At 33.8% G+C, this 14,039-nt stretch overlaps 1 protein-coding gene across 2 annotated transcripts in view; it reads right to left on the reverse strand.

The window, feature by feature from the left end:
• TAMM41 (TAM41 mitochondrial translocator assembly and maintenance homolog) overlaps positions 1-14,039 on the reverse strand; it is an 837,657-nt gene that overhangs the window by 675,703 nt on the left and 147,915 nt on the right. For both annotated transcript variants that reach the window (XM_044078066.1, XM_044078067.1), the window contains exon 2: positions 1,988-2,170. In XM_044078066.1, the coding sequence (XP_043934001.1) occupies positions 1,988-2,170 (183 nt within the window). The remainder of the gene's footprint in view (positions 1-1,987; positions 2,171-14,039) is intronic.

A 14,039-nucleotide genomic window follows, 5' to 3' on the forward strand; every position in this document is an offset into this window, starting at 1 on the left:
GGAGACTAGCACAAGGCACTAGACGGATGCAGGACCACATAAGTTTCAAAGTTTTTAGGCATCATCTTGCCACAATCTGCTAGTGTTTACGAAAGTTTGCAAATAATACCTGAATCTCCATTTGTTTATCTTCTGTTGGAAAGATCTTCATCAAATCCAAATCTATGACTGCCCCTAAAAATGTGACTGTTGAGTGGGAAAGAGGTAATAGCAAATACAGAAGTACTCTCTGGTCAAATCCTAAACCCAAAGCAGAAGCATCTGAAGAACACATCCCCAGAGCCAAGGATTTGGCAAGATATGAAAGAGAGACCAATGCCTAAGTGTCAAGGACTGAGGCACCTGTGGACAAAGACACAACAAAGTCAACTCTGAATCTAGGTGACCTGCATTAACCTCTTGGTTCCAGGACTTGCTGGCCGAAGGAAGGACAAATGCCACATGAAATATCCAAAAACTCAGAACGAAGACAAACAACATACTAACAGTGAGGGACTTAAGGAGGAATTTTTCACCTGCACTATAGGCACTTCTTAACGCCTGAAGCCTTATCCATAACAGTAATAACAGGCACGACAGAAATGTTCAGTACAAAACTGAAAAGACAGACTTGGGTAGGCTTCTCGTGGGGGGAGGGGGACATTTAGGTTAATTCTGTGGTATATTTTGGAAAAGAAAGGTTAAAAAAAGCCCACAAAAAATGGGAAAAACAACAAACCTAGAAAAGAAGGAAACAATATCCTATCACTTTCACTTATCTGAGAAAAAAGCTCAAGCGGGGCACTGGAGAATCATGTCTGTCTAGCAAGAACAGCAAATGAGCCTGGGTAGTATTCTTGGCACTTAGTATTATGGGACAGAGAGCAGCAGAGAAGCTCTGAAAATGTTGACGGTTCAGATCCACCTCGAGGCAAAAATAACCGAAAAAGTCAAGACAGATGGAGAGGACAACTTAAGATCACCACTTGCCAGTTGACTATAACATCGAGCCTCTCATTGCTGCCCCTTCTTTATGCAAACAATACAACTACAGGTTTTCTATGCAGAACAACCTTAGAACTGAAAGACTTTAGTAACTAAGACATTATCCATCCATTTCACTCATTTGCTAAAACTAGTACTGCACAGTTCGAGTACAAACATAACTGAACTAAAAAAGCCCAAAATATTTTTCACTGTTTTTCAAATTTAAAATCTTTATTTTGCCTAACTCAACTTTCATTTCTTATAAACTTTTTTTTTTTATATAAATGCTTGTAATTTTGACTCGCAAATCTTTCCCTACAACTGCACAAAAATTATGAACTATCAGTATTTTTTTAAAAAAACTCAATGACAGAGCATTTATTTCATATAAACAGTATGAAGTACTGGACATTCTCAATGTAACTTACACTAAATGTAATAAAGACAATTGGGAAGAAAGTAGATAAATGCTTGCATCATGAGTACGTGTGCATTTGTAGGGGAAATGACTGGGAAGATTGTGCTGCACTATTACACCAGGGCAGGAATTGGAGAAACACTTTGTTGTGCTAAGTTACAGCACCATGTTTCACTTGCACATGCAAAGAGAAACACCTTTCCATCCTGCACCACATTCAAACTGAAGAACAAAAAAAATTAAAATAAAAACAACTCCACATCAGCAATACTAACAATGGCCTTGGGAGAAGAAACATATTCGGTACAGCTGGAAATGGTTATTTGCTCTTCCAGACCTGAAAAAAAATATTCTACACTGCAGTGGAAGGTGAAGTGTTGCCCTATACTGATGTCATCATAACAGCTCAGAATCCTGAAAACACTTAAGTTTGTACACAACTACCAGTATAATCTGCAGAAAATAACAAAAATTCCTTGCACAAGATTTGGTAAAAGATAATTCAAGAAGAGACTGAAAGTAAAACAAAAAATGTATCCCTGCAAATATTCAAAGAAAACACGTTGTCTTACATTCACATTTAAATGGAGAAAACACACTTACCTGGCTTTCACAAGGAACCAACGTATTATAGTATACTCCAGCTCCATAGTTGTTCTGAATGTTGGTAATCTGCTTTGGGCCCATAAACCTCAAGACTGAATAATGCTTCTTGTTCTTCTGCATGTTTATTTTATGCCAAGAAAGGGGGTCATCAACAGCAAATACAAAATCCAGCATATTATTCTGTGGGAATAAAGACATCAAGCTGTATTAAAGAAAACTGAAAATGCACTTTCAACACAGGCCCAAACAAGCATGACTGAGCATATTATTACAAGACCCCCCCCCCTCCACCAGCTAGAATCTTAAGTGCACAATTCCATTATAGTAGTTGCTGAAAAAGTAACATGATAAAGGGATGTTCACTATCACTTTTCTAAATCAACAGTACAGTTTTTTGAAAACAAATCTTAAAATTTTACACAGTCTTCCTTTCTATATGTCAAAATGGCTGCTTTAGAATGGGCTACAGTTCTGACTTACTTGGCTTTACTTTTTTTTTCAAAAACGTATTTATTTTGTTTTCATTATAAACATACGCAAATGTACATATAACTAATACAATAAAACAATACCAAAACTATTTACAATATTTACATTCATCCATGATAAACAATCATTTTATCCATGAGAAGTTATCAGTGTTTGTTCAAAAGGTTTTCCAATTTTGCCATGCTATTTTTTATGAGTAATGTTATGAGTTCTATAACAAATGGTTTGCAGTTCTTTTTTACAAACAACTTTTGCTAAATTAATAAAATCTTTAAACATCAAATCTGGTTTACTTTTTCAGTTCAAAGTAGTAACTTTTCTGGCAACTGCAAGAATTGACCAGAGTAACTGAATCTGAGATTTAGGTATTACATTAGGTATAGGAACAGTGAATAGGATTAGTGAGTTAGAAATATGAGAGTTTATCAGGCCATAAAACATTTACAAAATATCTGAAGTCTTTCCAGTACTGAACAACATTTCTACATTCAATGAACATGTGAACCCCGTTGGCCTTTAGTAATTCATCACATTTCCAACATTTACTTTCACTGTTTTTGAGTATAAGATTTATTTTATGTGGAGTATAGAAACGCCTATTCATAAATTTCCATGTATACAATCTCCAATATAATGAAGAAGAGGTACCATATGTAGAGTTCAATAACATTTTTTGACTCGTCAGATATTTGTTCTCCATTAATCTTTACATAGTAATTCCAAAAATCTGAGTCAAACTTTAGAGTGTCTTCTCTTAGTATCTTGTACATAGGTGAGATACTTAATTTTTGATTATCTGTCTTTTCAAGACACCTAATAAAAGCTGAATCAAACTAGGTATAGATTCAGTCTCTAGGTTGATTGATACTCTCATTTTGTTTTCTATAAACTGCCGTAATGAGGGTATAAACAACCGTCTTGACTATTATCAAAACTACATAAAAGAGAGTTTAGTGGTTTAATACTCTTATTTTCAATAAACTGATGCCAGAATATCAAGTTATTTTCCTTTAATTTTTGCATCGTATTGATGTTGAAAGAATCTAGGCAATCAGGGGAGTATGCTATAGGGAATATAAGAAATAGAAACTGTTTAATGTTGTAATTAATCAATTTTTTATATATATATATATATATATATATATATATATATATATATATATATAGATAGATATATATATATATAGATATATAGATATTTTTTTCAAATAACTTTTTATTGAATATTTTCGCACATAAAATACAAGTAGAGAGATAAACAAGATGCAACTGTGGTACTGTTGAATGTTACATAATGTTTAACATGAAGTTATTCAATAGATAATACACACTTTGCTAAATAATATTTGAAATAGCTAGGAAAACAGCATTGGATAAACACAAGGAAATGGTTATGTTATATGTTAGTCATGGTAATATTATTTTAACATTTTACTTGTACATTATAGTGACAAATGAGAGCAAATTTAAAAGTATAACACCAACCTATACAAAGATATCAGCCTACTCTGCTAAACCTTATATACATATTTACAAAAAAATGTCACCTTAGATAATGCTGTTATTATTCCCAACTGCAAGATGTGTTTACTATCTTTGTTTTATTAGCATTTGACTTGCAATTTATGATAATATATCAATTAATGTTTTGCAGTAATTCTGACATATTTGGTTCTTCTGACTTTTTGTATAAAGCTTCTTGGCCAATATGTTTTTTAGCCATGCTTTTGTATTCTGACCAGGTTAGTCTTGATCTATCTATCCAGTTTTTTGCTACATAAGATTTTAATAGGGTGCAAAGTGTTATTATTATGTGCTTAAAGAAATAGGGTGCATAGTGTTATTATTATGTGATTAAAGAAAGTATTTGTGCATTTGAATATATGCAGTATTGCTGTCTCCCATGACAAAGTGAATTTTGAATAGCCTGATTTCTCTAAGAGTAATCTTAGTGAGCATCACAGTTTATAAACTGTTTTGCAGCTTAGGACAGAAGGGACAGTAAGGTGACTTAGATGGACTGAATTTGTTTAGGTGTACAGGTGTATGGTATGCATTATTAAAAATCATGATCTGGGTGTATATTAATTGTTTATATGATGTCAGTTTCATAGTATTTGTTATAGCGGATTCCTTCTGATCATCTGTTATGGTATTACCTTTTCCTTCCCAAAACTTTGAGAAAAGTATTCTATTTTAATATTTAACTTTTGCTATTAATTTATATGTATTGGAGAGCATTTTCTTTTTATTTATGAGCAGTTTTTGAATTTGTTGTGCTAATTTGACATCTTGCTCAATTACATTGATATCTTTGGTTATTATACTAAGTATAGGATTTGTTTAATTATCACTTTATAGTTATTGTTTGTTCTAAGTAGGTTTATATTTTCCATTGAGAGGTTTTGTATTTGGCAGAAGTCCCATACTGTATAACTTTTTATTAATGGGTTATTTATTTAGGTTTACCATGGAGTTTGCTAATTTTATATCTGGGTTATGTATTGGTTGTAGCAGAGTAATCGTGTCTAAGATTTATTGATATCAGTAATTTCTTGAAAATTTCGCAGTTATTAATTAAGATTGAGTGAATTTTTGCTCTCTTAAGGATATCTTGATTTAAGAAGGGAATCGCTTTTGGGTTAACTTTAGATGTCATAATATTTTGATGAAATAATTTAATCTATAGTGGATACCATTTGTTGCCTATTTGGTCATGGTTTGCTATTTGCATGATGCAATTAGCATTAATAATTTTGTAGTACAGTTGAAAATCAGGAAGGCTGAGACCTCCTTTTTTCTTTTGATAGTATTAGTTTATTATAGCGAATTCTTGTACTTTTTGGGTACCATTGAATTTTGCTAGTTGACCTTTCATCTTGTTGAAGAATGTAGCTGGAATCTTCATGAAGGTAGCATTCAAATGGTATAAAATCTTAGGCAGTATATTCATGTTGACTATTGATGCTTTTGATAAGGTAGATAGTTTAAGCTTTTCCCATTTGTTAATGTTACCCATCATATTGGACCAGTTTTTAACTATATTGTTATTGAACACATCTGATTGTAAATGGTTAAAGATTATACCTAAATACTTCAGCGTATATTGCGCTTTGATGTTTGTCTCCGGAAAATAAAATTCTTTATGTCCCGGGGGTTAACTGGGTATATAATTGACTTCTTAGGATTAATTTCATACTTAGATACTAGGGAAAACTTTTCTATGGATGATAAGTCAGAACTGGGATATTGAGATCATCTGCAAAGGCTGTGTACTTTATTTGGGTTTTAGATATCGAAATAAGGTGATGATATGTTCTCGGAGTGATTTATAGTAATAATACTTCTATACAGAAATTAAACAGGATTGGAGAGAGTGGGCATCCCTGTCTGATGCCATTAAGAACCTGCACTGGGTTAGATGTTTTCTTATTAATATACAGAGTTGTAGTTGCTTTACTATATAACGTTTTGATAACTTCTATGTATTCTTTAGGGAATCCAAATAGAGTACAAATAGGAGGAATTTTTGATTGACTCTGTCAAAGGCTTTTGTTGCATCAACTGATAAACCATATTTAGGGGATTTATCCTTGGCACATAAGTGGGATAGAGCATCAGTGGTTAATGTGTTGTCCCATACTTATCTCTGACTTATAAAGCCTAGGTGTTCAGGTACAATTAAAACTGGGGCTACTTTTTGCATCCTGTGTGCTAAAATTGTTGAAAATATCTTTACATCTATATTTATCAAAGCTATAGGTCTGTAGTTGTATGGATTTGTGGAGTCTGTATTTGGTTTTGGTATAAGTATGGTTTTGGAATTGTTCAAATAAAGGTCTGATATCCCAACTTCAATTATATAATTGTATAACTTTAAAAGTACTTGGGTTAATTGTTGCTTAAAATGTTTATAGAATTCTGCCACGCATCCATCAGGACCAGGAGCTTTCCCAGATTTTAACTTCTCAATCGCTTTATTTTCTTTTCTGTTAATGGACTTTTAAGACTATTATATCACGAGTCATTGATCTGAGGGAAGTCTAAGTTATCCACAAAGATTTGGAAAAGGTTGTCATTAATATGAGCTTGTGGGCCATATATGGATTGAGATATTTCTTCAAAAACCCATACTATTTCATTATCTGAGTTATGAATTTTGTCTTTATACTTTATTTCTTGCATTTTACATGCAGGGTTCCTTACATTGATAAGTCTCTCTAGCATTTTGGAAGGGGTCTGAGCCCATTTCGCTTATTTATATAGCATCCTTAGTTCTGTAAACGTATATTGTTGCATTAGGATCTCATTTAATTGTTTTTGTAGACTTGCCATTTCCTTCTCAAGAGTGGGAGTGTGGTTTCTTTGTAATTCTATTTTGATTTGTTGGTTATTTTTCCACTTTTCTGCCTTTTGTAGAATGATGCTTTTTGGATGAAGGTACCCCTCGCCGTGGCTTTAAAGGCTGCATATTGAATATCTAGAGGAGTATCATTATTTTCAAGCTTTTCTTTTAAATCAATCATAGAGAGTTTAAAATCTCTTATTCCACTTCTTTAATTTTCAGCAGGTTTGAGTTTAAAGTCCAGTTTGAGGTACTGTGGGTAGTGTATCTCTTTTAATTTTGTGTTATTGTTAAATTTATTTGAGTGATCCAGTATTGATCTAGGTTCTAGATTATATTGTACTTCATAAAGAGCAAAATTTTGAGAAATTAGAAATATGTCAATTCTAGACCAGGTCTTATGGTATTGGAAGAAATATGTGTATCTGCTACTTAGACTGCCCGTGTTGTTAAGTTCAAAGGGATCTATTAAGTTGAAGTCATCAATTAGTTCTGCTAGAAAGGTTGCGGCATGAGAAGACTGAGTGTAATTTTTTATTTGTAGCAAACAAACGGACTCGGGTGAGGCTGAAGGTGCCAGAATAAAATCTTCGTTTAATAAAATCACAGCAAAAACACAAGCGCTTTCAGAAAGATGCTTCTTCAGGTGTAGATAATAAATTAATGCTGTAGCCCTTATAAACCATGCAGTAAGTCACATGATGAACAGCTCAGAAATCAGAAAGCCCTAGAAATCAATAAATTAACCAAATACATATCAAATCTAACATCACATATAGACAGTAGGTATTCGTACAACTAAGCCCATCTATAGAGAGGTCTAGATTTTAATTTAGGTCTTAAAGGGACATATTCGCTTAATCCATGTCCTGCATCTCCCCTTAACCTGACAATCCATTTGTCTTCTAATTCCTCAGTACAATTGCAAACAACACCTCTTAACTGTGTAAATATTCTTCCTATAACCATAAATCTAAAGGTATGTGCCAAACTGGTCTTTATAACATGGTTAGCTAATGCATTAGTGCTATTCTTTTTATTAATGTGATATAAATGCTCACAGATTCTTTCTTTAAAGGCCCTATTTTTGCATTCCAAAAAATCTGATAAATACACAATGTGCTCACTCTCACAGGTTGCACTAACTTTAAAAGTATAAGTTTTGATCTGATCAGGATGAATAAACTTAGAGCTACCAAGATAAAAACGTTTATACTACCCTTTATAGGAAAAGTTGTCATGTGAACCATCTTTTGAAGAAGGAAAGTATGCATCCCCCTCACATTTTTAGGAATGTCGTACGAAATCAATTTTTCACAGCCTCGAGGCTCAATGTTAGAGAAGAAGATTATACTTGTAATGTGTCTAATTTTATTGATATACGTCGACATTGGAGCATATTGCTCACAGACAAAGATATTGTTAAACTGATAGATTCTAAACCTAGTTTCTTTTTAGGAATCAATTTTTTTTTTTACACATCAAATAAAGTTGTTACATGTTTTACCAATACTGCAAACATGAGCTTTGAAATTAAAATCCTCATCCATCATAAAGCCCAAATCTCTATATCTGTCTTGCCTCTCAATCACATGCATAAAGATGCGATACTACATATTAAAACGAAAAAAAAAAAAAAAAAAACACAAGTTCATCTACTTTATTTCATCCATAACAGATTTGCATTATGCTGTTTTAATCAATTTTAGTGACAACCTTTCCTATTTTTAGATAATCAACATAAAGGTAAAATAAAACACTTGGAAATTCACGATGTCCAAAATGCAGAGACTATAGAGAAATGACCAAGAATAGATCCCTGTAGCACTCCCTGCTTATATTTCATAATTTCATCCTTGCATGACTGGGACTTATTTTTTCTAGCTCCATTCCCTCTACACTCTACTCTTTACTTACATCCATTCTTCCTCTTTTCACAGTCCAGCCCTGAGCTCACTATAATCTTCTCCGTACCTCAATATATATAGTTATATATTATAAGATTCTTTTTCACCCATATTTTTTCCCTATCTTTCGTATCCACTCATCTATAACCTCAGCAGAATTCTCTACATGAACTGCACAATGTGCTTCAATATGAGTATGATTGTACATGACTGTGAATATACTTGCACGACACCTTCTGTACACTGTCATTACTTTTACTTACTTTCACAATGCTCTTTTGGAAATATTAGTTTAACTATGTTACCCAACTTCTATTGACTAATTTTGATATATTCCTAGTATTGTCTGGGTTATTTTTCTCTGTGTTTAGCAATCAGATCTCCAGGTCTCCGCTGAAAATGGGCTACTTAGTCCAGTCGCACTTCCCCAGTAAACAAATGTCAAATAAATAAATAATAACAATAACCTACTATACTCCATCTGTGAAACATCTGGTTATCCATTGAACCATTGCAAAAATACCTGTTTTCACCAGTTTGTCTATTAATAACTTATGAAATACCTAGTTAAAGGCTTATCTAAAATCACATTTACATGAAGATCATTGTCAATGGCTTTTATGATCTTACTAGAGAAAAACGGGTTGCATGCGGATACCAAACTGCTATTGTACTGTATATGTGCTGATATATATTTAACAAATGCGTAGTTTTTATTACATCTAACAAGATCTGAAGGGTAAAAGATTCCATATTTTTACAGTATTGGAAAGCAGGTTGATTGGTCTATAGCAATTTAAGCCATATGTGTAACCCTTACCCTTAAAGGTAGGCTTTATGATAGTAAATTTTCAGTCAGATGGAAGCCCAGCCTTCTCAAAACAATAAGAAAAATTATCCTCGGTGATACTGCAAGTTGGTCTTTAAGCATACTTGTGTCTTTTTTAGAGAACCCATCAGTGTCTGTGGCTTTCTTTAAGTCTAATCTATCCAAGATATTAGTAGCATCTTAATCCAGTAAACGTAAAGATCTACTTTCATTAAATGGAACAGAAGTACAAGCACTGCCTCTTCTATTATTGCTTTTATTGTCCCATTTGGTATGTACTTCACAAGAACTCTGCAACAGCTGGAAAGGCCGCAGAAATACCTCACTAAAAGAATCACAGGCCAAAAGCAGATGCCCTATGCTGACCATCTAAAAAAAACACCAGCTATACTCTGTGGCATATCGTCTACCAGAGGCTAATAGAAAAAATATGAACAAAACGTAGTAAGCGCTTTCACGTTTTTATATACATTAATGATATCACTACGTTCCTTAATTTTACATATAAATACTCTGATAGACAGATTGAATTCCTTGATGTGAAAGTTCTCCGGAATGCCCCCAGCTTGGTTTCTACGACTTTATATAGGAAACCTGTCAGGAAGAACAATCTCCTACATAATGGTAGTATGCATCTTAGGCATACTAAATTGAATGTATTGAAAGGCCAGATTTTCCGTATTATGAGTTTGCATAATAAAGACAGTACTTTACATGGAGCATTAGTATCCCTTAAATGAGGATTTATGGATAGAGGGTACAAACAGAATGAGATAGATAGACAACTAAGTATGGCATGGAGAGAAAGAGATGGCAGATGTAGACCATACTATAAGGAGGGAACTGTATCTCATAATAACAGTGGGCTGAATACATCGAGTGTAAATACAACAGACAGTCAAATACTGAGGATGCCTCTCACCTATGCTAGTAATATACATGTGTGTGATGTTGTAAAGAATAATTGGGACATTGTCTAATGTCAAAGAATTGAGTGGATTGCTGGGAGATGGACCATATTTTACATTTAAAAACAATAGATCTTTGAAGAGACAGCTCTGTTATAAGGCTATAGGCACTTATAAACATGTCCAATCTGATAGACTTGGTACCTATAGCTGTAGGAGATGTACAGCTTGTTCTCACATACATACTGGGAGACAATTTACGCATCCATATAAGGGATTTGTGATAGAAACCAATTTTTATGCAGATTGTCATACCATGAATGTGGTTTATTTTAGCTATTGCACTCAGTGTTTTGCCTTCTATGTAGGCAAGACCAATCGACCCTTTAAAGACAGGATTTTAGAACATATGAGGGATATTAGGAATGTGAAAGACAGTAGTGCACTAGCTATGCATGTTGAGAAAGAAGGCCCTACTCATAAATTTAAGCTCCTGGTACTAGAAATTGCCTCAGTTAACAAGGGGGGGGGGTGACTTAAACAATAGTACTGAAGCCCTAGAGTAGAATTGGATACTGCGATTACAAGCTGACAAACTACCTGGCTTGAATAGCAGAGCGTCTCTTAAACCCTATTTAAGAGCTAGGGCCCTTAAGCATCAGTATATAGAACACTACACATTGTTTTTAATAGTTCTGTATATATATATATATATATATATATATATATATATATATATATATATTTTTTTTTATTTATAGTTTTATATGTGTTTTACATTTTCTGCTGTTACATATGTTTTTATGTTATATTATTATTATTATGGTGCTTTTTGTACTGTTGATTTAATGTATGATACAGTTTGCTGATTGGCTACATTTGTAACTAGGAGGCTTTTTAAATGTTAAGGTATTTATGGATGGTTAGTCTGATGAAGCGGAATAAGTCTGTGAAAGCGCTTACTACGTTTTGTTCTTATTTTTTCTATTAAATATACCTGCTGTGTGTAACTTACGTGTGTTTCTTTGTTACATTTTGGACTTTTTTCTCTTTGGTTACTTTATCCAGCACAGAGGGATTTTTTCCTGTTTGTATTAACCTAATATCCTTGCCCTTCATTACTTTTTGTTGTGTCTTTTGGCTTTTCGCGGTTAGGGGTTGCCGCAGCGGAACTCCGGTCCGCTAATGATTGGCAGTTGATTTTTACGTACCGGCTTGCCAAGCCTGACGCACAACCTTCAACTAAGGTACGCCCATTCACACATGTCTCCACGCAGAAGATGCTCTAGCTGTAAGTTGAACAAATCAGCGTCTTACTGTGAGGCGACAACGCTACAGCAGCACCTTGCCCTTCATTACTAGATGGTCTAAAATGAAATGATTGATATTAATTCTTTACCTTCCTAATATACCTAAAAATCCTTTTTATTGTCTTTGATGTTTTCAATAAGTTTTCTTCAAACAATTGTTGATCCTTTCTGGTACATCTTTTAACTTGTTTATCAAACACATTTATCTCCTCCTTAAAAGTCATATTCCCTCAATTTTTACAATTTTTAGAATTCTATTTCTGTGTCTTATTAATAAGCTAGTGTAGCTATTTAAGTAGCAACACAATGTGTCTTCTACATACAATGTCCTTTTTCTTCACCTTATATTTTATGAATACATCTCTTTATGTATTTCCGCATACCTCAAGTACCTATGTTCTCAAAACCGATCCCCACTGTACATTCTCCAGATATTCTAAAACTTTTCTGTACATTTTTGACTGCTCAGTATTTAGTACCTCCCTTACCACGATCCATAGGAAAATGTGACAGCTTCATTTTTGCTAAAATGGCTTAATGGTCACTACCAACTACAGGACGGGGAATATGGCAAATGCTCACTAAGAAGCTTTGGGGCACACACACTATCCAGCCTATTAATTTGCCTTTTCAGTATGGCTACAATCTGCTGTAATTTATTCTTTTGTATAAAATCTGTAAACAGGTGTTCATAGTACTAGATGTGTCAAATCCTCCAGCCCCCCCCCCCCCCATTTAGTATACCATAGATTAAGACCCTAACAATAATGCTTGTATGTGCACAGACTTAATGAACTCAGCTGATAACTTAATCCATTTCTTTTTGACGTTTTGGTGTGAAGGAATACATACATACATACATACAACAGGTAATATAACATTATTTATATCAAGAATTAATACAGACACAATTGAAATTAACCTAAGATTTGTCAAAATTTATACAGAAAAAGCTTTGCTATACTCCAATAAAAGAATCAAAGCATTACCACCAGTTGCACAAAGCAGGAATTCATTCCATCTCTCTCATCCAAGTTTGAGTAATTATTGCAATGTCTTTGGGAAAAACTGTTCTGTTTTTGCAAAACAACATTGTTGTTCTTATAAATATGAGCACTGGTAACTATAAACTGAGGCATTTTATGTCCAGATTATGTGACTGTGAAATGGTCAGAAGAATCCAAAATGCAACTGGTAAGAAACAGAAGGAAACTCTTAAAGATATAAGTTTTATATGGTACTGATGATGTGCAAGCTGCAATTTCTAAAGTGCAAGGAAATACAAATTTTCCAACAAACTTTCAGAGCAATAACTAAAGAAAAAATCTGTGAGACAAAATAAAACACACACACACACACACACACACACACACACACACACACACACACACACACACACACACACACACACATATATATATACACTGCACAACAAGGCCTAGGCCACAGCCAAACTACTTGCACCTATACTAATGCTAACCTACAAACACTGAATCCATTCCCTTCCCTAACCCACAAACATATGTACACACAAACACCCAATATAAAACCCACTTACCTGTTATGATAAAACACACAAAATAGGTGTTCAAAAACCCGGATGTTCAGATATATGACCCTGCAATTATTTCTGTCACTCATATATATGGGCCCATGTAAACTTACTAAAAGGCAATATAATGAAAGTCATAATACTGAATGTACAATGTTGAAATGTTAAAATGATGAAAAATATCTACATATGTGTTACAGCCTTTTAATTTATCTGAACACTTAATAGGGCCTATGCCATTGATTATATTGGTTAGGAAACACTAAGCACCAATGCCATCTGGCTGTTTGTTGGAGAATATAATTGTCTGTGGGGAAACAACTACTGGCATCCTGTATGCAATCATCCACATACCCAATCAACCACAAACCTTGGACATCTGTCTTCACATCACAGAAGTAAATACCAAAATGAAAAGGACCCAGCAGAGTGCCCTGAGGGACTCCACTAGTGACTAATAGATGAGACAGTAACACCAATTCTCACCATGTGTTTACAATCAGGGAACCAGTTAGCAATCTATCACATAAAAAATGATTAAAGTTTATCAATGATAGCTGCACGAAGAATTGTGCTGAATATCACCTTAAAACAAAGTAAAAAAACATGCTAATAAGCAGGTCTTCCGTTTATCAAGACTCCTTTAAAATTCAAATTATCATTCAGCTCTGGGGGGAGGGAAGGCATTAAGAAATACCTGACATTTGCA

The sequence above is a fragment of the Protopterus annectens genome, chromosome 7.part0 (assembly GCF_019279795.1).
Source record: "Protopterus annectens isolate FY-2018-M chromosome 7.part0, PAN1.0, whole genome shotgun sequence".
Lineage (NCBI taxonomy): Eukaryota > Metazoa > Chordata > Ceratodontiformes > Protopteridae > Protopterus > Protopterus annectens.